Here is a 25,099-nt window from a genome sequence, read left to right as displayed (position 1 = left end):
AGACTGAGAGACAGAGAGACTGAGATAGGAGAGAGGACGAGAGGAAATGAGCAGAGGCAGGAGAGACAGAGAGGGCAACATCCACCCCCTCTCTCAATCTCTATCCTCTCTCTCTCACTCTCTCTCCCCCTGTCTTCCCTTGCTTTTAACTCTGTCATGTTGCTATATATAGTGCGGTGAGGAGGGAGGAAGGAGAGATTCATAATTGAAGGTTCTTGGCAGCATGGATCAGAGCACTGGCCACATTAATAAGCAGATTGTGTGTGTGCAAAACAACACCGGCACAAAATGTGCAGAATGGGAACTTGACACACTTCACAATGGGGACAACACACACGCACAGACACACAGACACACAGACACACACACACACACACACACACACACACACACACACACACACCACAGTGCAGTGCAGACACATCAAAGATACAGGTAGGAGTGAGTCCATTCAGTCCTGCTGAGAAGACACTCTCCACTCATTCATCTCCATCAGAGGCAAAGAACAAGTGATGCACAACCAGGAAACACACACACGCACGCACGCACGCACGCACGCACGCACGCACGCACGCACACACACACACACACACACACACACACACACACACACACACACACACACACACACACACACACACACACACACACACACACACACACACACACACACACACACAATGCCATATAGGACTAACACACACATACTACTTACATGTACACACACATGTTCACACATCCATCCTTTTCCTGTTTTATTCTCTATGGTTTCTCTTGACGTTTCTTCTTTAGGGGAGTGTATCATTGCTACTGCTTCCCACTGCGGGTCTAAGCCAGCTAGCACTTAGTGACACATGTTTCTGTGAATATCTATGTGTCCATCATTTTATTGATTTATTCATTGTATGTTTGATTGATTGGTTGATTGATATCTCCATATCTCTATTTCTCTTCTTGATGATGCTAGTCTATCCAACCTTCCAGTTAACTATGTTCCCTACACAGGAACATTCAGGTAGAGAATAGTGTGAGCCCAGTGATAGACAGAGTCAGCTGGGTGAAGGTATATATACTGCTCAAAAAAATAAAGGGAACACTAAAATAACACATCCTAGATCTGAATGAATGAAATAATCTTATTAAATACTTTTTTGTTTACATAGTTGAATGTGCTGACAACAAAATCACACAAAAATAATCAATGGAAATCCAATTTATCAACCCATGGAGGTCTGGATTTGGAGTCACACTCAAAATTAAAGTGGAAAACCACACTACAGGCTGATCCAACTTTGATGTAATGTTCTTAAAACAAGTCAAAATGAGGCTCAGTAGTGTGTGTGGCCTCCACGTGCCTGTATGACCTCCCTACAACGCCTGGGCATGCTCCTGATGAGGTGGCGGATGGTCTCCTGAGGGATCTCCTCCCAGACCTGGACTAAAGCATCCGCCAACTCCTGGACAGTCTGTGGTGCAACGTGGCGTTGGTGGATGGAGCGAGACATGATGTCCCAGATGTGCTCAATTGGATTCAGGTCTTGGGAACGGGCGGGCCAGTCCATAGCATCAATGCCTTCCTCTTGCAGGAATTGCTGACACACTCCAGCCACATGAGGTCTAGCATTGTCTTGCATTAGGAGGAACCCAGGGCCAACCGCACCAGCATATGGTCTCACAAGGGGTCTGAGGATCTCATCTCGGTACCTAATGGCAGTCAGGCTACCTCTGGCGAGCACATGGAGGGTTGTGCGGCCCCCCAAAGAAATGCCACCCCACACCATGACTGACCCACCGCCAAACCGGTCATGCTGGAGGATGTTGCAGGCAGCAGAACGTTCTCCACGGCGTCTCCAGACTATGTCACGTCTGTCACGTGCTCAGTGTGAACCTGCTTTCATCTGTGAAGAGCACAGGGCGCCAATCTTGGTGTTCTCTGGCAAATGCCAAACGTCCTGCTCGGTGTTGGGCTGTAAGCACAACCCCCACCTGTGGACGTCGGGCCCTCATACCACCCTCATGGAGTCTGTTTCGAACCGTTTGAGCAGACACATGCACATTTGTGGCCTGCTGGAGGTCATTTTGCAGGGCTCTGGCAGTGCTCCTCCTGCTCCTCCTTGCACAAAGGTGGAGGTAGCGGTCCTGCTGCTGGGTTGTTGCCCTCCTACGGCCTCCTCCATGTCTCCTGATGTACTGGCCTGTCTCCTGGTAGCGCCTCCATGCTCTGGACACTACACTGACAGACACAGCAAACCTTCTTGCCACAGCTCGCATTGATGTGCCATCCTGGATGAGCTGCACTACCTGAGCCACTTGTGTGGGTTGTAGACTCCGTCTCATGCTACCACTAGAGTGAAAGCACCGCCAGCATTCAAAAGTGACCAAAACATCAGCCAGGAAGCATAGGAACTGAGAAGTGGTCTGTGGTCCCCACCTGCAGAACCACTCCTTTATTGGGGGTGTCTTGCTAATTGCCTATAATTTCCACCTGTTGTCTATTCCATTTGCACAACAGCATGTGAAATTTATTGTCAATCACTGTTGCTTCCTAAGTGGACAGTTTGATTTCACAGAAGTGTGATTGACTTGGAGTTACATTGTGTTGTTTAAGTGTTCCCTTCATTTTTTTGAGCAGTGTATATCCACGTCCTCGGAACCTTCTCAAACGTTCCACATCCATGGATCTGTCTTCTGACCAGCCTGGAAAAGACAGAGGGAAAAGAGAGGGAAAAGAGAGAGGGAAAAGAGAGAGAGAAAAGACAGAGGGAAAAGAGAGGGAAAAGAGAGAGGGAAAAGAGAGAGAGAAAAGAGAGAGGGAAAAGAGAGAGAGAAAAGAGAGAGGGAAAAGAGAGAGAGAAAAGAGAGAGAGAAAAGAGAGAGCAAGACAGACAAACAGCATGAGATACAATGAACTAACCGTGAGTTTATGACTTCATGTGGTAGCGACCCCTACTCCCATTTTCTCTCGTTCTCTTCTCTCTCTCTCTCTCTCTCTCTCTCTCTCTCTCTCTCTCTCTGTCTCTCTCTCTTTATTGCCCTCAGTCCTTCTGTATATAGAGCCAAACGTTGATGTCACACTGAATCATACTCACTGCTTAGGCCTCATCCCTGCAGTAGCCATAACAATGTGTGTGTGTGTGTGTGTGTGTGTGTGTGAGTGTGTGTGTGTGTGTGTGTGTGTGTGTGTGTGTGTGTGTGTGTGTGTGTGTGTGTGTGTGTGTGCGTGTGCGTGTGTGTGCGTGTGTGTGTGCCAGCAGCAGTTATTCATCTGTTTAAATATACAACATGGTTAGTAATAAGCCCATGTGTCATCGCTCTGTGTGTGTGACATCATTCTGTGTCTGTGTGTTTGTGTGTGCGTGTACATATGTTTCTGTGTATGTGCGCATGTACACTTGTGTGTGTGTGTGTATGCGTCATCTGCGTGTGTTTGTCAGTGTGTATCAACATGCAGCGGGGCTGTGTGAGGGTAACTGTGTAATGACAGCCCATTACAACCATGCCTGGTGCATGTCTGACTGACTCACTCACACTGGGCCCTGCAGCACTGCATTACGTTACACTCATATCAACACACACACACATCTCACCACAGGCCCCACCAGGCATCAGGGAACAGCTGTCTGACCCTGTGTGTGGATGTGTGTGTGTGTGTTCATACTATATATGCAGGGTGGTTGTACAGCTGGTTTTCTTCTGGCCTGATCCCCATATAGCAGGTGTCACCTATGTGTATTTGTGCACAGTGCACGTTAACACAGTTATTGCAATGCTATATGTTAATGTTTACAGTGCATGTGTTGGTCTCGACCTGCTGTAGGTCTCAGCCGATTCAGGAAACATTACACTGTGTGTAAGGAAGATGGTAGCTATGTTTGTAGAATCATGGCATCATGTCCACTAATTCATCAAGAGCTTTTCTCAACTGTATGTATTCGATCATGTGGTTATGATGGGCCAATATATATTGTTGTTATTTTTGACTGGGAGTTTTAATTGTTGGCTCATTATTATATTGGGGATTTTAAAATATGTTATTATGATATACACGTTTGTTATAAATGTTATAACATTCGGGAATTCGGGAATAACTTAGTTAACTTAGTTAAGTATCAGATTGCTGGCGCCTTGTCCTTTTCTGCCCACTTTGTCTATCCTCTTCTCCTCTCCTCCCTGGTTTCTTCCTGTCCTCTCTGTCTGTCCTCTCCTCCCAGATCTCTTCCTGTCCTCTCTGTCTGTCCTCTCCTCCCGGATCTCTTCCTGACCTCTCTGTCTGTGCTCTCCTCTCCTCCCTGTTTACTTCCTTGACTGTGCTCTCTCACTCCGTTTGAGTGGTTGATCCTGGCCACCATCTGTGCCAACTGTATCGTCCTGGCTCTGGAGCAACATCTGCCTGATGGAGACAAGACTCCTCTGTCTGAACGCCTGGTACGTCACACACACACTGGACACACACATGTGCAGACACACACACAAACGTGAATTTGTCACACACCCCCACGTACGAATGCATACACACACACACACACACACACATACAAATTTGTGCACGCACACACATGCATGAATGCACACAAACACTCACACAGACACACATATGAATGTACACAAACACTCACATAGACGCACATATGAATGTACACAAACACTCACATAGACACACATATGAATGTACACAAACACTCACACAGACACACATATGAATGTACACAAACACTCACACAGACACACATATGAATGTGTGCACACACACGTAGATATACCAATCTCACACACATACTGTAAGCATACATGCTGTACTATACAGGTGTATATGCATGGGTCAATGAGGACATTTCTTTGTGTATACATTGTTACGTCGTATAATGCAGTGTGTGAACCTTCCCCCGTAAATACTATACAATTCAGATCAGTTCCCTTCACCTTTCCTGTCCCTTTCATCTCTCCGTCCTCTCAGCACCATAGAGCCTTACTTCACACTGTCTAACATCTATCTGTCCTCTCAGCACCATAGAGCCTTACTTCACACTATCTAACATCTATCTGTCCTCTCAGCACCATAGAGCCTTACTTCACACTGTCTAACATCTATCTGTCCTCTCAGCACCATAGAGCCTTACTTCACACTGTCTAACATCTATCTGTCCTCTCAGCACCATAGAGCCTTACTTCACACTGTCTAACATCTATCTGTCCTCTCAGCACCATAGAGCCTTACTTCACACTATCTAACATCTATCTGTCCTCTCAGCACCATAGAGCCTTACTTCACACTGTCTAACATCTATCTGTCCTCTCAGCACCATAGAGCCTTACTTCACACTGTCTAACATCTATCTGTCCTCTCAGCACCATAGAGCCTTACTTCACACTGTCTAACATCTATCTGTCCTCTCAGCACCATAGAGCCTTACTTCACACTATCTAACATCTATCTGTCCTCTCAGCACCATAGAGCCTTACTTCACACTGTCTAACATCTATCTGTCCTCTCAGCACCATAGAGCCTTACTTCACACTGTCTAACATCTATCTGTCCTCTCAGCACCATAGAGCCTTACTTCACACTGTCTAACATCTATCTGTCCTCTCAGCACCATAGAGCCTTACTTCACACTGTCTAACATCTATCTGTCCTCTCAGCACCATAGAGCCTTACTTCACACTATCTAACATCTATCTGTCCTCTCAGCACCATAGAGCCTTACTTCACACTGTCTAACATCTATCTGTCCTGTCAGCACCATAGAGCCTTACTTCACACTGTCTAACATCTATCTGTCCTCTCAGCACCATAGAGCCTTACTTCACACTGTCTAACATCTATCTGTCCTCTCAGCACCATAGAGCCTTACTTCACACTATCTAACATCTATCTGTCCTCTCAGCACCATAGAGCCTTACTTCACACTATCTAACATCTATCTGTCCTCTCAGCACCATAGAGCCTTACTTCACACTGTCTAACATCTATCTGTCCTCTCAGCACCATAGAGCCTTACTTCACACTGTCTAACATCTATCTGTCCTCTCAGCACCATAGAGCCTTACTTCACACTGTCTAACATCTATCTGTCCTCTCAGCACCATAGAGCCTTACTTCACACTGTCTAACATCTATCTGTCCTCTCAGCACCATAGAGCCTTACTTCACACTATCTAACATCTATCTGTCCTCTCAGCACCATAGAGCCTTACTTCACACTGTCTAACATCTATCTGTCCTCTCAGCACCATAGAGCCTTACTTCACACTGTCTAACATCTATCTGTCCTCTCAGCACCATAGAGCCTTACTTCACACTATCTAACATCTATCTGTCCTCTCAGCACCATAGAGCCTTACTTCACACTGTCTAACATCTATCTGTCCTCTCAGCACCATAGAGCCTTACTTTACACTGTCTAACATCTATCTGTCCTCTCAGCACCATAGAGCCTTACTTCACACTGTCTAACATCTATCTGTCCTCTCAGCACCATAGAGCCTTACTTTACACTGTCTAACATCTATCTGTCCTGTCAGCACCATAGAGCCTTACTTCACACTATCTAACATCTATCTGTCCTCTCAGCACCATAGAGCCTTACTTCACACTATCTAACATCTATCTGTCCTCTCAGCACCATAGAGCCTTACTTCACACTGTCTAACATCTATCTGTCCTCTCAGCACCATAGAGCCTTACTTCACACTGTCTAACATCTATCTGTCCTCTCAGCACCATAGAGCCTTACTTCACACTGTCTAACATCTATCTGTCCTCTCAGCACCATAGAGCCTTACTTCACACTGTCTAACATCTTGGATTATGTCATATATTGTGTTTTTAAAGGGGCAATCTGTTTTTGGCACATCCATGTTTTGACTTTATACCCATTGATTCTTCAAGAATATAACTTATTTTCATACCCCATCGGAACCCACAACAATAATATAAAAGTTTGTTTTACTCCTTTGTTTGTAAACAATGTACTTCTTTAAAAAAAACATGGTTTAAACTGCAGATTGTCCCTTTAAATGGAACTCTGTAAAATCTTTGCACTGATCCCTCTTCTATTACCCCCCACCCCTCTCCCTCTCTCCTTTAGGATGACACTGAGCCCTACTTCATAGGGATCTTCTGTTTTGAGTCAGGTATTAAGATCCTGGCTCTAGGATTTGCCTTCCATAAGAACTCCTACATAAGGAACGGATGGAATGCCATGGACTTCGTAGTAGTATGCACAGGGTGAGTGTTGAGAAAGACACACACGCCCACACACACACCCACCCACACATATACAAAGACACACTCAAACATGAGTGCACACCAGTGTATACACAGTAGCCAGTAGACACAGTACGCCCGCACGCATGCACCCAAACACGCTACACACACATTCACTGAAACAAAAAGCTGCTGTGAACCACGTTGAAAACAAAGACGTTCACTCCGACAAACAGATCATGTGATCACATGCTAGAAAGAGAGAGGGGAGTCATATGTGTGATATGTGTATGTATGTATGTATGTATGTATGTATGTATGTATGTATGTATGTATGTATGTATGTATGTATGTATGTATGTATGTATGTATGTATGTATGTATGTATGTATGTATGTATGTATGTATGTACAGTGGGGCAAAAAGTATTTAGTCAGCCACCAATTGTGCAAGTTCTCCCACTTAAAAAGATGAGAGAGGCCTGTAATTTTCATCATAGGTACACGTCAACTATGACAGACAAAATGAGAAAAAAAATCCAGAAAATCACATTGTAGGATTTTTTATGAATTTATTTGCAAATTGAATGGAAAATAAGTATTTGGTCACCTACAAACAAGCAAGATTTCTGGCTCTCACAGACCTGTAACTTCTTCTTTAAGAGGCTCCTCTGTCCTCCACTCGTTACCTGTATTAATGGCACCTGTTTGAACTTGTTATCAGTATAAAAGACACCTGTCCACAACCTCAAACAGTCACACTCCAAACTCCACTATGGCCAAGACCAAAGAGCTGTCAAAGGACACCAGAAACAAAATTGTAGACCTGCACCAGGCTGGGAAGACTGAATCTGCAATAGGTTAGCAGCTTGGTTTGAAGAAATCAACTGTGGGAGCAATTATTAGGAAATAGAAGACATACAAGACCACTGATAATCTCCCTCGATCTTGGGCTCCACGCAAGATCTCACCCCGTGGGGTCAAAATGATCACAAGAACGGTGAGCAAAAATCCCAGAACCACACGGGGGGACCTAGTGAATGACCTGCAGAGAGCTGGGACCAAAGTAACAAAGCCTACCATCAGTAACACACTACGCCGCCAGGGACTCAAATCCTGCAGTGCCAGACGTGTCCCCCTACTTAAGCCAGTACATGTCCAGGCCCGTCTGAAGTTTGCTAGAGAGCATTTGGATGATCCAGAAGAGGATTGGGAGAATGTCATATGGTCAGATGAAACCAAAATATAACTTTTTGGTAAAAACTCAACTTGTCGTGTTTAGAGGACAAAGAATGCTGAGTTGCATCCAAAGAACACCATACCTACTGTGAAGCATGGGGGTGGAAACATCATGCTTTGGGGCTGTTTTTCTGCAAAGGGACCAGGACAACTGATCCGTGTAAAGGAAAGAATGAATGGGGCCATGTATTGTGAGATTTTGAGTGAAAACCTCCTTCCATCAGCAAGGGCATTGAAGATGAAACGTGGCTGGGTCAAACACACCGCCCGGGCAATGAAGGAGTGGCTTCGTAAGAAGCATTTCAAGGTCCTGGAGTGGCCTCCAGATCTCAACCCCATAGAAAATCTTTGGAGGGAGTTGAAAGTCCGTGTTGCCCAGCGACAGCCCCAAAACATCACTGCTCTAGAGGAGATCTGCATGGAGGAATGGGCCAAAATACCAGCAACAGTGTGTGAAAACCTTGTGAAGACTTACAGAAAACATTTGACCTGTGTCATTGCCAACAAAGGGTGTATCACAAAGTATTGAGATAAACTTTTGTTATTCACCAAATACTTATTTTCCACCATAATTTGCAAATAAATTCATAAAAAATCCTACAATGTGATTTTCTCGATTTTTTTTCTTCTAATTTTGTCTGTCATAGTTGAAGTGTACCTATGATGAAACTTACAGGCCTCTCTCATCTTTTTAAGTGGGAGAACTTGCACAATTGGTGGCTGACTAAATACTTTTTCCCCCACTGTATGTATGTATGTATGTATGTATGTATGTATGTATGTATGTATGTATGTATGTATGTATGTATGTATGTATGTATGTATGTATGTATGTATGTATGTATGTATGTATGTATGTATGTGTGCATGCTAGTGCTCGTGTGTGTGCATGTGTGCCTACGTGCCAATGTGTATGCTTGTGTACATGCAAATGTATTAAAACGTATGAAAATGAATGCACTCACTACTGTAAGTCGCTCTGGATAAGAGCGTCTGATAAGTGACTAAAATTTCTACAAAGAAATTCAAGTGTGTGTGTGTGTGTGTGTGTGTGTGTGTGTGTGTCTGAATGCGTACATGCATTCCTACATGCAACTATGCGTGTGTGTGTGTGTGTGCCGTGTGTGTGTTTAAGTGTGTGTGTGTGTCTCTGCTCTCCCACCTTAGCGAGTGTACTCAGACAGAGACAGGATCACAGCAGCACTGCAGGGAGAGGCAGCCAGGGGAGAGAACAAATGTCACATCAACACTGAGAGAGAGGGCAGGGAGGATGAGAGTGGGAGGAGGGATGAGAGGGGAGGGGGAGAGAGAGAGAGAGAAATCAAGAGAGAGGGTAGGAGGGGGAGTGAGAGAGAGAAAGGGGGAGAGGGGGAATTCATGAGGAAAAAGGAAATGGAGTAAACAATGCATGGAGAGAATGAAGAGAGGAGAGGACACAGGAGACATGCACGCCTCTCTCCTCCCACCATCCCTATGACTTCCTCTCCTCTCTCTCCCTCTCTCTCTCTCTCTCTCTTTCTCTCTCTTTCTCTCTCTCTCTCTAGACCGACATGTCCTCCAGCTGTGGGCTGAGTGCTCTGTGTGCGTGACAGACTCTCTCATCCTCTTTTCCCCTGTTCCTCTCTCCCTCTTTCTTTTACTCCTCTTTACCTGTTTTGCTATGCCTCTGTCATCCCCTCTTTTTACTCTCGCCCTCTCCATCTCTCTATCCCTCTGCTCCTGTATCATTGTAGTTCTCTCTCTCTCTCTATTTTGTCTCTTTCTCTCCCTATTCATCAGTTAATTTCTTTCCATCTCTCTCCCCTCTCTCCATCCATTATTGCATCCCTGTCATTCCCAATCTTTTTTTAAAGCTTCCTTCCTCATTCCTTACTTTCCTGTGTACTCTTTCCTTACAGTAACAGACAGACAGAGTTGTGTGTGAGAGAGATATCTCATTTGAATATAATATCAATCCATAGGTCCAATAGGTTTTAGTGTGTAGGCATGTGTAGATGTTCTGTGTATAGGTGTGTTTGTGTGGGTATTTGTTTATACTAAAGGGTCAGTGGCTGGGTTTCTCTCTGTCTCTGTCTCTCTCTCTCTCTCTCTCTCTCTCTCTCTCTCTCTCTGTCTCTATATCTGTCTCTCTCTCTCTCTCTCTCTCTCTCAGTGTGTGTTACAGTACTGTATAGCTAGTCATTGAGGAGCTAGTGAGTTGTACTCAAACTGACAGTCTGTCTCTATGACTTAATAGGCCTGACTATGAAACCTGCTCTGTCCTAACATACTTAAGTCTGAGAGAGAGAGAGAGAGAGAGAGAGAGAGAGAGAGAGAGAGAGAGAGAGAGAGAGAGAGAGAGAGAGAGAGAGAGAGGAGAGAGAGAGGATAGTGGAAATGAGTTAGTCAGTAACAGAAGAAGAGAGGGATAAGCTTAGCCTAGTGATTAGAGGTAGGTAGCCTAGTGGTTAGAGGCAGGTAGCCTAGTGGTCAGAGGCAGGTAGCCTAGTGGTTAGAGGCGGGTAGCCTAGTGGTTAGAGGCGGGTAGCCTAGTGGTTAGAGGCGGGTAGCCTAGTGGTAAGAGGCGTGTAGCCTATTTGTTAGAGGCAGGTAGCCTAGTGGTTAGAGGCAGGTAGCCTAGTGGTTAGAGCAGGTAGTCTAGTGGTTAGAGTGTTGGGCCAATAACCGAAAGATTGCTAGATCGAATCCCCGAGCTAACAAGGTACAAATCTGTCATTCTGCCCCTGAACAAGGCAGTTAACTCACTGTTCCTAGGTCGTCATTGTAAATAAGAATTTGTTCTTAACTGACTTGCCTAGTTAAATAAAGGTTAAATAAAATAAAGAAAAAATACTGAGGGAAGGCAAAATGGGGGCAGGAAAATGGTTGCCTGTGTTATTACTGTATGCATGTGTATTTGACTGTGTGTGTAGCAATATAAAGAGAGAGGTATTTTAAGACCAGTTTCTGAAAAGAGGAGGTAAAAACCAGTTGGGATATGCAGGCTGGCTGGAGCAGAGAGATATTGAATAAAGAGGGAGTGAAATGTAGTGAGAGCAGGAAAGAGAGAGAAAGGGGAAAGATGGTGGCAATGGCTGACTGTGTGAAAGCCATGTCATCCTGTGTGCGTCTCTCAGATCCCTCAGGCGTCACTGAGAGAGAGAGAGAGAGAGACAGAGGAGAGAGAGACAGAGAGAGAGAGAGACACAGAGAGAGAGAGGCACACACAGAGAAAGAGAGAGAGAAAGGGGAGAGGAGGGGTAGATAAGTGTAACTGTTGAAGCAATATACTTATAAAGAGAGATGGAGCTAGGTTTGTACAATAGTTGTGGGAGGAGAGAGAAGGGAAAACCAAAAGGGGAAGGCAGATACATACACTACATTACCAAAAGTATGTGGACACTTGCTCGTTGAACGTCTCATTCCAAAATCATGGGCATTAATATGGAGTTGGTCCCCTCTTTGCTGCTACAACAGCCTCCACTCTTCTGGGAAGGCTTTCCACTAGATGTTGGAACATTGCTGCGGGGACATGCTTCCATTCAGCTACAAGAGCATTAGTGAGGTCAGGCACTGATGTTGGGCGATTAGGCCTGGCTCACAGTTGGCGTTCCAATTCATCCCAAAGGTGTTTGATGAGGTTGAGGTCAGGGCTCTGTGCAGGCCAGTCAAGTTCTTCCACACCGATCTCAAAAAACAATTTCTGTAACAACCTCGCTTTGTGCACGGGGGCATTGTCATGCTTAAACAGGAAAGGGCCTTCCCCAAACTGTTGCCACAAAGTTGGAAGCACAACATTGTCTAGAATGTCATTGTATGCTGTAGTGTTAAAATTTCCCTTCACTGGAACTAAGGAGCCTAGCCAAACCATGAAAAACAGCCTCAGACCATTATTCATCTTCCACCAAACTTTACAGTTGGCACTATGCATTGGAGTAGGTAGCATTCTCCTAGCATCCACCAAGCCCAGATTTGTCCATCGGACTGCCAAATGGTGAAGCGCGATTCATCACTCCAGAGAACGCGTTTTCACTGCTCCAGAGTCCAATGGCGGCGAGCTTTACACCACTCCAGGCAACGCTTAGCATTTCACTTGATGATCTTAGGCTAGTGTGTGGCTCCTCGCCCATGGAAACCCATTTCATGAAGCTCCCAACTACAGTGCCTTGCAAAAGTACTCACCTCCTTGGTGTTTTTCCTATTTTGTTGCATTACAGCCTGTAATTTAAATGTATTTTTATTTGGATTTCATGTAATGGACATACACAAAATAGTCCAAATTGGGGAAGTGATTTGAAAAAAACACGTTTGATGTTCGCCAAAAGACATGTGGGAGACTCCCCAAACATATGGAAGAAGGTACTCTGGTCAGATGAGATTGCCATCAAGGAAAACGCTATGTCTGGCGCAAACCCAACACCTCCCATCACCCCGAGAACACCATCCCCACAGTGAAGCATGGTGGTGGCAGCATCATGCTGTCGGGATGTTTTTCATTGGCAGGGACTGGGAAACTGGTCAGAATGGAAGGAATGATGGATGGCACTAAATTCAGGGAAATTCTTGATGGAAACCTTTTTCAGTCTTCCAGAGATTTGAGACTGGGACAGAGGTTCACCTTCCAGCAGGACAATGAGCCTAAGCATACTGCTAAAGCAACACTCGAGTGGTTTAAGGAGAAACATTTAAATGTCTTGGAATGACCTAGTCAAAACCCAGACCTCAATCCAATTGAGAATCTGTGGTATGACTTAAAGATTGCTGTACACCAGCGGAACCCATCCAACTTGAAGAATCTGGAGAAGTTTTGCCTTGAAGAATGGGCAAAAATCCCAGTGGCTAGATGTGCCAAGCTTATAGAGACATACCCCAAGAGACTTGCAGCTGTAATTGCTGCAAAAGGTGGCTCTACACAGTATTGACTTTGGGGGGGGGAGTGAATAGTTACGCACGCTCAAGTTTAGAGTTTTTTTTTGTTGTTTCACAATAAAAAATATTTTGAGTCTTCAAAGTGGTAGGCATGTTGTGTAAATCAAATGATACAAACCCCCAAACAATTTATACTAATTCCAGGTTGTAAGGCAATAAAATAGGAAAAATGCCAAGGGCGGTGAATACTTTCGCAAGCCACTGTAACAGTTCTTGTGCTGACGTCGTTTCCAGAGGCAGTTTGAAACTCGGTAGTGAGTGTTTGCAACCAATAAAATCATATTTTTATGCGCTACGCCTTTCAGCACTCGGCGGTCCCGTTCTGTGAGCTTGTGTGGCCTTCTACTTCGCGGCTGAGCCGTTGTTGCTCCAAGACGTTTCCACTTCACAATAACAGCACTTACAGTAGACCGGGGCAGCTCTAGCAGGTCAGAAATTTTATGAACTGACTTGTGCGAAAGGTAGCATCCTATGACGGTGCCACGTTGAAAGTCAATGAGTTCCTCAGCAAAGCCATTGTTTGTCTTTGGAGATTGCATGGTTGTGTGCTCGATTTTATACACCTGTCAGCAACGGGTGGTGCTGAAATAGACAAATCCACTAATAGTAGTGTATGTCTATGTATATGTTGTAAAGGGAGTAGGAAAGGAGAGTGCATGAAAGGAAGAGAAATCATGAAATAGAGGGAGAAGAGAAAATAGAGTGAAAAGAGAAAGGATAGAAAGAGAACTATGAAAGAAAGAGATGGAGCAAGTTACTGAGAGAAAGTGAGTGAGAAAGAGAAAGAGAGAGAGAGAGAGAGGAGGAGCGGAGCAAGCGAATGAGAGAGAGAGAGTGTGTGTCCTGCTGCAGTAACCTGTTTTTAGCTGCTGCAGATGATCAATCACCCAGTACAGCCTTGAGACACAGGAACTCTGCCCCTCTCTCTCTGTCTGTCACTCTCTGTCCCTCTCGTTCGCTCTCCCCCTCTCTCTCTGTCTGTCACTCTCTGTCCCTCTCGTTCGCTCTCTCACTCTCACTCTCTCTTCCTCTTGCTCTCTCTACCTCTCTTCTCTCTCTATCTCAACCTTTTTCTCTGTCTCTCTGTCTCTATAACTCTTTCTATCTCATTCTCTCTTTCTCTCTTTTTGTCTCTCTCTCTTTCATTCATTTTTCTCACACACATACACACACGCTTCACACTTATACACAGATGGCACACACACATACACTGCTCCCAGCTGTGGTCTCTATGGTTAGCTCCTTTTGAATGGCGATTTTTCTTTTAGAAGTGTGGCTCTTTGAAGATGAAAAGCTACTGTCCTTTCTACCCACCTCTGCCCTGACACTTTGATACTACAATGACCAGGGGATGCATACATGCACACACAATAAACATTTACACTTCAAATACATGCTCACTTTTTCTTCACACACCTATAAACCATCTTCTTCTCAGCATATATACTGACACACATTGCCAAACAACATACTTAATCCACATGCAGTATATGACTGTACAGGAAGAAAGAAAGAAATAAAGAAAGAAAGAAAGAAAGAAAGAAGGAAAGAAAGAAAGAAAGAAAGAAAGAAAGAAAGAAAGAAAGAAAGAAAGAAAGAAAGAAAGAAAGAAAGAAAGAAAGAAAAAGTAAGAAGGAGGGAGGGATGGAGGGAATATGATAGGCTCATATATTTTCTCATCGCCATAATGGCCAAGGAAAGAATTGTGAGGATATCTGGTCCTAGATCTGTGGATAAGGCCATGTAACCGTGGTCTATGGTAGTGGCCGTGTCTAAATACTTATACTTGCGTAGAATAGAACGTTTTATATGTGACATTTCTGAACTGTAGTATGCTTTAAATGCCAGGATGTAATACTGATTTAGGCTTTTCATCTAGTAGAATTGGATGCCCTCCACTGAGGAAGAGACTGGTCTTTCCAGACCCAGTGTGATTGAGAACAGCTGATAATCACGTAAGATGCCTTGCTGTACCAAACTGAATGAATCAACGTAATTGAGCATTAGATGACAGATTCTAAGGATGGATGACCTAGAACGTTGATATTTGTTGCTGACTGCATTTGTTTTTACTAAACAGTACGTTCTAAATAGTATGTAGCATGATATGTACACAACATGTAGGTTTTGTATGCAAGTTAGATTTTGGACACGGCCATTGAGTTCTATCCGTAGTAGAACAGTGAGGAGAACAGTGAGGAGCTGTCCACGGTAGAACAGTGTGGAGAACAGTGAGGAGCTGTCCACGGTAGAACAGTGTGGAGAACTGTGAGGAGCTGTCCACGGTAGAACAGTGTGGAGAACAGTGAGGAGCTGTCCATTGTAGAACAGTGTGGAGAACTGTGAGGAGCTGTCCATTGTAGAACAGTGTGGAGAACAGTGAGGAGCTGTCCACGGTAGAACAGTGTGGAGAACAGTGAGGAGCTGTCCACGGTAGAACAGTGTGGAGAACTGTGAGGAGCTGTCCATTGTAGAACAGTGTGGAGAACTGTGAGGAGCTGTCCATTGTAGAACAGTGTGGAGAACTGTGAGGAGCTGTCCACGGTAGAACAGTGTGGAGAACAGTGAGGAGCTATCCATTGTAGAACAGTGTGCAGAACTGTGAGGAGCTTTCCACGGTAGAACAGTGTGGAGAACTGTGAGGAGCTGTCCATTGTAGAACAGTGTGCAGAACTGTGAGGAGCTTTCCACGGTAGAACAGTGTGGAGAACTGTGAGGAGCTGTCCACTGTAGAACAGTGTGGAGAACTGTGAGGAGCTGTCCATTGTAGAACAGTGTGGAGAACAGTGTGGAGAACTGTGAGGAGCTGTCCATTGTAGAACAGTGTGGAGAACTGTGAGGAGCTGTCCACGGTAGGACAGTGTGGAGAACTGTGAGGAGCTGTCCATTGTAGAACAGTGTGGAGAACTGTGAGGAGCTGTCCATTGTAGAACAGTGTGGAGAACTGTGAGGAGCTGTCCATTGTAGAACAGTGTGGAGAACTGTGAGGAGCTGTCCATTGTAGAACAGTGTGGAGAACTGTGAGGAGCTGTCCATTGTAGAACAGTGTGGAGAACTGTGAGGAGCTGTCCATTGTAGAACAGTGTGGAGAACTGTGAGGAGCTGTCCATTGTAGAACAGTGTGGAGAACTGTGAGGAGCTGTCCATTGTAGAACAGTGTGGAGAACTGTGAGGAGCTGTCCATTGTAGAACAGTGTGGAGAACTGTGAGGAGCTGTCCATTGTAGAACAGTGTGGAGAACTGTGAGGAGCTGTCCATTGTAGAACAGTGTGGAGAACTGTGAGGAGCTGTCCATTGTAGAACAGTGTGGAGAACTGTGAGGAGCTGTCCATTGTAGAACAGTGTGGAGAACTGTGAGGAGCTGTCCACGGTAGAACAGTGTGGGAAACATTGAAGAGCTCTTTTGGGTAAAAAAGGGTCATTGTCTCAGGTAAAGTCTTGCCTGAGTTGAACCTCTCTCTAAAATATATTTTAACGGCTCAAGCCTTGGTTCCAGACTGTCAAACTCAAGATTAGCTGGCCACTCTTTCCTCATGCTGTGTGTGCAAAATTGTGCCTCCACAAGCCAGATTCTTACAACATTTACTTCTCAGACAGACTTGCTTAAAGCCTTGACATTATTCTAACCTCTGACTTGTTTTGTGTATCTGTCAGATGATGTGACATACAGTATAAGAAAGATCAGGAAACTATTTTTATTTGAGCCTATCATATTTCCTGGAGTGGTTGAAAAATGAGTTTTCATGACTCCAACCTAAGTGTATGTAAACTTCCGACTTCAACTGTATGTATGTATGTATGCATGTATATGTGTGTGTGTGTGTGTGTGTGTGTGTGTGTGTGTGTGTGTGTGTGTGTGTGTGTGTGTGTGTGTGTGTGTGTGTGTGTGTGTGTGTATGGGAGGGAGTGTATGTGTGTGCGTGTTTTCATGCGTGTGTGTTCATCAGGGTAGAAACCGAGGATTTTCATAGGTAGCTAGTTCGTATGACCTAAATACTAGTGTGCATTCTTGCATATAAATGTATGTGCACTCAAATGGTTCCAAGCTGAAACTGTATGTATGTGCAGCTTATAAATGTGTGCGTGTGTGTGTGTGCATGCTTGTGTGGGTGTGTGTGCTTTGGGTGTATGTGCTGGCTTGTGTGTGTATTATTTACATGCATGTGTGTGTTTCACTATACAACTGAGGATATTAGAAGAAAAAAAAACATATCAATCAAGCTTCCCTTGGCCCGGTTACCACGGTGATGCAAAGATTCTAGCAAGGAGCCAAGGTTTCTGTTGCCATGGAAACAGTTATGAATGAGAAGGGCTTCAGTAACCGTGGAAACGGTGTGAATGAGCCTTGTTGCTTTGATGATAAATTCTGTAAAGGTGGACAGACCTGGTGGGGTTGAGGAGCTGTTGGTGCAGGACTGCCATCTTCATCTTCTTCATCATCATCATTGTCTTCTTCTTGCACACACATGCACACACACACATATACACTCTTGACAGTTTCCTGTGAGGCAGATTGGCAACTAACTCCCAGTAGATTTCTCTCCTGTCGGCACTGTTAACACTATCCCCTACATACACACGCGCAGACACACGCGCAGACACACACACACACACACACACACACACACACACACACACACACACACACACACACACACACACACACACACACACACACACACACACACACTTTTTCTCCCTCCACACACACACCTGCGTTGTCAGTGTGAATCCCTCACTTTAACCCCAATATCCCATCTTGTCTTCAGCGCAGGACCTCCCAGGCTGACAAACCAGCACCTCGTCCTTCCTTCCCTGTCTCTCTCCCTCATTCTCACTTCCCTTTACCTCCTCTTCTGATTGGACAGTCTCTGTATCCCCGGCTGTCATCAGGGCTAGCGATTTCTAACTCCCATAGCATCCCTCTACGTATCTAGCACAGGAAGATAGCTTAATTGCCCCTGAGGGGATAAATATAGTTATATAGAATTGAAATCCCATAGCAAGTACTTGCCTTGTAGCACAGATAGTAACTCCCATAGTATTTACCTGTGTTCCTAGCACAGATAGCTAACTCCCATAGTATTTACCTGTATTCCTAGCACAGATAGCTAACTCTCATAGTATTTACCTGTGTTCCTAGCACAGATAGCTAACTCCCTTAGTATTTACCGGTGTTCCTAGCACAGATAGCTAACTCCCATAGTATTTACCGGTGTTCCTAGCACAGATAGCTACCTCCCATAGTATTTACCTGTGTTTCTAGCACAGATAGCTACCTCCCATAGTATTTACCTGTGTTCCTAGCACAGATAGCTAACTCCCATAGTATTTACCTGTGTTCCTAGCACAGATAGCTAACTCCCATAGTATTTACCTGTGTTCCTAGCACAGATAGCTAACTCCCATAGTATTTACCTGTGTTCCTAGCACAGATAGCTAACTCCCATAGTATTTACCTGTGTTCCTAGCACAGATAGCTAACTCCCATAGTATTTACCTGTGTTCCTAGCACAGATAGCTAACTCCCATAGTATTTAACTGTGTTCCTAGCACATATAGCTAACTCCCATAGTATTTACTTGTGTTCCTAGCACAGTTTTATTATTTTATTTTATATTATTTAACCTTTATTTACCTAGGCAATCAGTTAAGAACAAATTCTTATTTACAATGACGGCATACCCGGACGACGCTGGGCCAATTGTGCACTGCCCTGTGGGACTCCCAATCACGGCCGGTTGTGATACAGCCTGGAATCAAACCAGGGTCTGTAGTGATGCCTCTAGCACTGAGATGCAGTGCCTTAGACCGCTGCGCCACTCGGGAGCAGATAGCTAACTCCCATAGGATTTACCTGCGTTCCTAGCGCAGATAGCTAACTCCCATAGGATTTACCTGCGTTCCTAGCGCAGATAGCTAACTCCCATAGTATTTACCCGCGTTCCTAGTGCAGATAGCTAACTCCAGAACATAGTCAGTCACACCAGCCTCTCTGGTGAAGCTATTAAGCTAAAAGTGTGTGTTAGTCGTTAAGCACAGAGCTTCCTAAACTGGGCTCTGTGGACTCACTGTTGTTCCTCAACCAGACACCCCACCAGGCCTCGGTGGGAAGGCTTTCAACGATGTGTCATTCAGATTATATTACACTGACACATCATCATTCCCTAGTGTTTAGGTGTGCTGTCAGACTAACGGTGGGCCCCTGAGACTCTCCTGTGTTGTAGTGGTCCATGTGGAGGGGAGAGACACCTATTGAGTAGTGATGTGCAGTTTGCGAATTATTCATTCTTTTTGAATGACCCTTTTTAATGCCTCTAGAGTCATGATTCATTTTTCTGAGTGACTTGTTTGTTTTAGTTGTTTGTTTGACCTGTTGACTCCAATGCAATGAGTCCTACAGCAGGATTGATGCACGCTCTTCCGGCTCAGCGGCTCCAGAGACAAACAGCTGATCATGATGCAGGCATTGTTTCAAACTGATAATATATCACATGGTGCAAGAATGAATACAATGAATTGATTATTGAATGTTATGATGGACACAGCTTCATAGAACCAAAACTACAAAGCTGCTCAAAGCAAACTCGAACTCGAGAATGAATCATTTGGGGACCTGCAGTTCGCGATCGACATTGTGCTTATCACGGCAGTCAAGCAATGCATTCCACCAAGAGTCGAATGCACAGGTGCAACAGGATCAGCCAGTTAAACTGTTGGAAAAGGACTATTGGAAAACGTTGATGATTCCCAGTCAGCCAGAGAGAACTGGAAGTCAGACAACGTGAGAGAACATCCTCTCCTTCACACACAAACACTCCTCCTCACCAACACACACACTTCTTCACAGACACACACACACACACACACACACACACACACACACACACACACACACACACACACACACACACACACACACACACACACACACACACACACACACACACACACACACACACACACACACTTATCTTTCTGTCCCTCTCAGTTTTTCCTACACAATGTGTGTGTGTGTCTGTGTGTGTGTCTTTTTGTGTGTGTGTGTGCGTGTGTGTGCATGTTTGTGTGTGTGCATGTGTGTGTGCATGCGTGCATAAATGTTTGTGTGTGTGTGTGTATAGTGAGGTACAGATAGAGTCCTGATGAGTTGGCAGTGGCCATGGCTCTCAGACAGAGTTTATACATAGGAGGAATAAAGATGTGGAACAAATGAGCCAGTCAACAACTCTCAATCATACAGCCTGTGCTATCTCTCTCTTTCTCTCTCTCTCTCTCTCTTTCTCTCTCTCTCTCTTTCTCTTTCTCTCTCTTTTTCTCTCTCTTTTTCTCTCTCTCTCAATTCAATTCAATTCAAGGGGCTTTATTGGCATGGGAAACATATGTTTACATTGCCAAAGCAAGTGAAATAGATAATAAACAAAAGTGAAATAAACAATAACAAATGAACACTAAACATGACACTTCCAAAAGTTCCAAAAGAATAAAGACATTTCAAATGTCATATTATGTATATATACAGGTTTTTAATGATGTGCAAATAGTTCAAATACAAAAAGGAAAGTAAATAAACATAAATATTGGTTGTATTTACAATGGTGTTTGTTCATCACTGGTTGCCCTTCTCTTGTAGCAACAGGTCACAAATCTTGCTGCTGTGATGGCACACTGTGGCATTTCACCCAATAGATATGCGAGTTTCTTAAAATTGGATTTGTTTTCAAATTCTTTATGGGGCTGTGTAATCTGAGGGAAATATGTGTCTCTAATATGGTCATACATTTGGCAAGAGGTTAGGAAGTTCAGCTCAGTTTCCACCTCATTTTGAGGGCAGTGCACACAGCCTGTCTTCTCTTGAGTGCCAGGTCAGTCTTCAGCTGCCTTTCTCACTAGCAAGGCTTTGCTTACTGAGTCTGTAAATAGATCTCCTTCATTTTGGGTCAGTCACAGTGGTCAGGTATTCTGCCACTGTATGCTCTCTGTTTAGGGCCAAATAGCATTCTAGTTTGCTCTGTTTTTCTGTAAATTCTTTCCAATGTGTCAAGTAATTATCTTTTTGTTTTCTCATGATATGGTTGCTCTTTCTCTCTCTCTCTCTCTCTCTCTCTCTCTCTCTCTCTCTCTGTCTCTCTCTCTCTCTCTCTCTCTCCTCTCTCTCTCTCTCTCTCTCTCTCTCTCTCTCTCTCTATCGACTTCCCTGTCCATCTGTTGATTGACTCGTGGCTCATTCATGCGTTCACATTATTGACTTACTCATTCACTCGCTGAAAGTCTTCTTCTTATCCAAGTGATTAGTGTAAATGATTAACAGATGATGTCACTAAAACCCCCGGCAACCGACACACATTGATTGGCTGATGCTACAAATGTTCCTAAAAACATTCAAATACTCTAATTATTCCTTCTCTTTATTTTCCCTCTTCCCTCTGTCTCGCTCTCTCCCTCTCTCCACCTCCTCTCTCTCTCTGCTTCATCTCTCTCTGTAGGATCCTGTCTACAGTGGGATCGGACTTCGATTTGCGGACTCTGAGAGCGGTCCGTGTGCTGAGACCCCTCAAACTGGTGTCTGGGATACCCAGTAAGTCTTGGGACATATGGGGGTGTGGGACGGAGAGAACGACTAGCTACATCCCTAATAGTCTTATTTCATCTGATACCATAAGAGGAGGGGAGGGGGAGGACAGTTCTGATTAAGTTACATCATTTTTATAGGGATTTTGGGATGTAGGTCAGAGTTTTTTTTACTTTGTCTGTTGTTTCTGTTCTTAAACGATGTGCGCTGTCTCCCCCAGGCCTCCAGGTGGTCCTCAAGTCCATCATGAAGGCTATGATCCCACTGCTGCAGATCGGCCTGTTGCTATTCTTCGCCATCCTCATGTTCGCTATCATCGGCCTGGAGTTCTACATGGGCAAATTCCATACTACCTGCTTCGACATTCACACAGGTAAGTCGGTCAGTCAGTTGGTCGGTCAGTCGATTGGTCGGTCAGTCGGTCGGTCGGCCAGAAGGTCGTGGGTCGGTTGGTTGGATAGTCAGACAGTCAGTCAGTTAATCAGTCAGTCAGTCAGCATGCCAGTCAGTCTGCTAGTCAGTCTGCCAGTCAGTCAGTCAGTCAGTCAATCAGTTAGTCAGTCAGTATGACAGTAAGCCAATATGTCAGTCAGTCAGTCTGCCAGTCAGTCACCCAGTCAGTATGTGCCAGTCAGCATACCAGCCAGGCAGTATGCCAGTCATTCTACCAGTCATTGCCAGTCATTCTACCAGTTAGTCAGTCAGCCAGTCAGTCGCCAGTCAGTCAGTCAGTTAGTCAGTCACTATGCCAGTTAAATCAGTGACAAAACGACTGTCAATTCAATATGAATCAAAGAAGATCTAGCTCTTAAATAACATGTTGATCCCCAAACTCTCTGTACCCCTGTAGATGAGATTCGCGAGGAGTTTCCGTGTGGGACCGAAGCCCCGTCGAGACTATGTCCAAACGGGACCACGTGTCGAAAGTATTGGCTGGGGCCTAACTACGGCATCACCCAGTTTGACAACATCCTGTTTGCCGTGCTCACAGTCTTCCAATGTATTACCATGGAGGGATGGACTGACCTGCTCTACTATGTGAGTTACGGTACTTCACATCACAGTGGTTCTGTATTAGAGGTATTATGGTATTTAACTGATGGTTAAAGAGCTGGACTATTATGTGAGTTACTGTAGAGTTGGATTAGGGTTTGAGATCAGGTTTGGTTTTGGGTTTAAGATCAGGAGTTTGGGTTTGGTTTTAGGTTTGGGTTTGGCTTGAGATTGGGTTTGGTTCAGTGTTTGTGTTTGTGTTTGGGATTGGATTCAGGATTGGTTTGGGGTTTGAGATCGGGATTAGGTTTAGTCTTCGGTTTGGGTTTGAGATTGGGTTCAAGTTTCGTTTTTGGTTTCGGTTCGAATTGAGGCAGGATAAGCTGATCCTAAATCTGTGGGGCAACTACAACCTGGATAATAGATTTCTATGGTATTTACTAGTAAATTACATGGTAAATACCCACCAATTCATACAATACATGTTTCACTGCTATACAAATATGCCCATAGCATTTACTGATATACTGTATTGTGTGCCCATACCTAAGACACAGTGAAAAGTGCCCTGCTGCCAGTGGCAATGGTTGCTATGGCGACAGAGAGGTGGATGAGGGTAGTGGGGGAATGTGAGTGTAGTCCCATCCACAGCAGTCTCTATGGGCCCATATTCAATACTCCCCCTTCCCTCTCTTCCCCCTCTTCTCTTTCCCACACCTCTCTCTTTCCTCGCTCTCTCTGCTTCCTTAATCTGTCTCTCCATCTACATTCCTCTTTGCTTCTTCCTACTCCCCCCACCTCACCACACCCAATTACTCACTGTCTCTCTCCCCCCCGTCAGCCTCCCCCTTTCTCCCTTCCTCTTCACCCCCCTCCCCCTTTGCCCCAACCTCTTCCCTTCTTCTCTCTCCTCCATCAGTCTCACTCGGTGGCGGTGCTACTCTATATTTAACAGGGCTGTTCAGTCAGAGTTATTCTTGCAGCTGCTGAGGAAGAAAGTGCTGAAAGTTTAATGGCTAAAAAGGCTGCAGTACATTCAGTACAGCAACAGCAGCCACGCCCACAGACTTAGGGAGGGAGGGAGGGAGGGAGGGAGGGAGGGAGGGAGGGAGGGAGGGAGGGAGGGAGGGAGGGAGGGAGGGAGGGAGGGAGGGAGAAAGAGCGTTACATTCTGTGATGGACTCTGTTTAGGGGGAAATACAGCAAGATGGGGAGGGATGGGAGAGATAGAGAAAGGGGGGTTGGAGAGAGAAGGGAAATGGAGGTTGAGAGAGGGAGAGAAAGGGGGGTTGGAGAGAGAAGGGAAATGGAGGTTGAGAGAGGGAGAGAAAGGGGGGTTGGAGAGAGAAGGGAAATGGAGGTTGAGAGCAGGAGAGAAAGGGTGAGGGAAAAAGAGAGAGGAAGAGCGTTACATTCTGTGCAGCTGAACTGTTTAAATGGCAGATACTCTGGACACTATACTGCATAAAATGATGTCCTAATTATCCCTGTATTGTGGTGACCCCAACCCAGTTCATGAAAAGGTCCTGAAATGGTCTGCTATTTTTTGGCTTTATAAAATCTACTTCTCAGAGTAACCTCTCTAGTCAAACAAGGGAAAGATGATTTACTAGATCAAAATATGTGTGTGTGTGTGTGTGTGTGTGTGTGTGTGTGTGTGTGTGTGTGTAGTGTGTGTGTGTGTGTGTGTGTGTGTGTGTGTGTGTGTGTGTGTGTGTGTGTGTGTGTGTGTGTGTGTGTGTGTGTGTGTGTGTGTGTGTTTGCAGAGCAACGATGCCTCAGGGAGTGCGTGGAACTGGATGTACTTCATTCCCCTCATCATCATCGGCTCTTTCTTCATGTTGAACCTGGTCCTGGGTGTACTGTCTGGGTAAGTGTGTGCGTGTGTGTGTGTGCACGCATGTGTGTGTGTGGGAGAGTGTGTGTTTAGGCGCACGTGCGTGTGTGTGTGGGACATGTGTGTGTGTGTGTGTGTGTGTGCGTGTGTGTGTATACAATATGTCTGTGTATATGTCATTGTATAGATCTATATGTGTGTTTCAGATGATATGTGTGTGTTGATATGTGGGTGTGTGTGTGTGTGTGTGTGTGTGTGTGTGTGTGTGTGTGTGTGTGTGTGTGTGTGTGTGTGTGTGTGTGTGTGTGTGTGTGTGTGTGTGTGTGTGTGTGTGTGTGTGTGTG

General features: G+C 44.9%; 1 protein-coding gene across 18 annotated transcripts in view; it reads left to right on the top strand.

Annotated features, from left to right (window-relative positions):
* The window catches only part of LOC106606768 (voltage-dependent P/Q-type calcium channel subunit alpha-1A), a 138,066-nt gene that overhangs the window by 21,782 nt on the left and 91,185 nt on the right, over window positions 1-25,099 (top strand). For all 18 annotated transcript variants that reach the window (XM_082972773.1, XM_082972759.1, XM_082972781.1 and 15 more), the window contains exons 2-7: window positions 4,320-4,425; window positions 7,089-7,228; window positions 21,840-21,931; window positions 22,146-22,298; window positions 22,776-22,963; window positions 24,685-24,788. In XM_082972773.1, the coding sequence (XP_082828899.1) occupies window positions 4,320-4,425; window positions 7,089-7,228; window positions 21,840-21,931; window positions 22,146-22,298; window positions 22,776-22,963; window positions 24,685-24,788 (783 nt within the window). The remainder of the gene's footprint in view (window positions 1-4,319; window positions 4,426-7,088; window positions 7,229-21,839; window positions 21,932-22,145; window positions 22,299-22,775; window positions 22,964-24,684; window positions 24,789-25,099) is intronic.

The sequence above is a fragment of the Salmo salar genome, chromosome 03, assembly GCF_965601325.2.
Source record: "Salmo salar chromosome 03, fSalSal1, whole genome shotgun sequence".
NCBI classification, from domain to species: domain Eukaryota; kingdom Metazoa; phylum Chordata; class Actinopteri; order Salmoniformes; family Salmonidae; genus Salmo; species Salmo salar.
The sequence above is the reverse complement of the archived record's forward strand: the minus strand, read 5'-3'. Positions and strand labels throughout refer to the sequence as shown.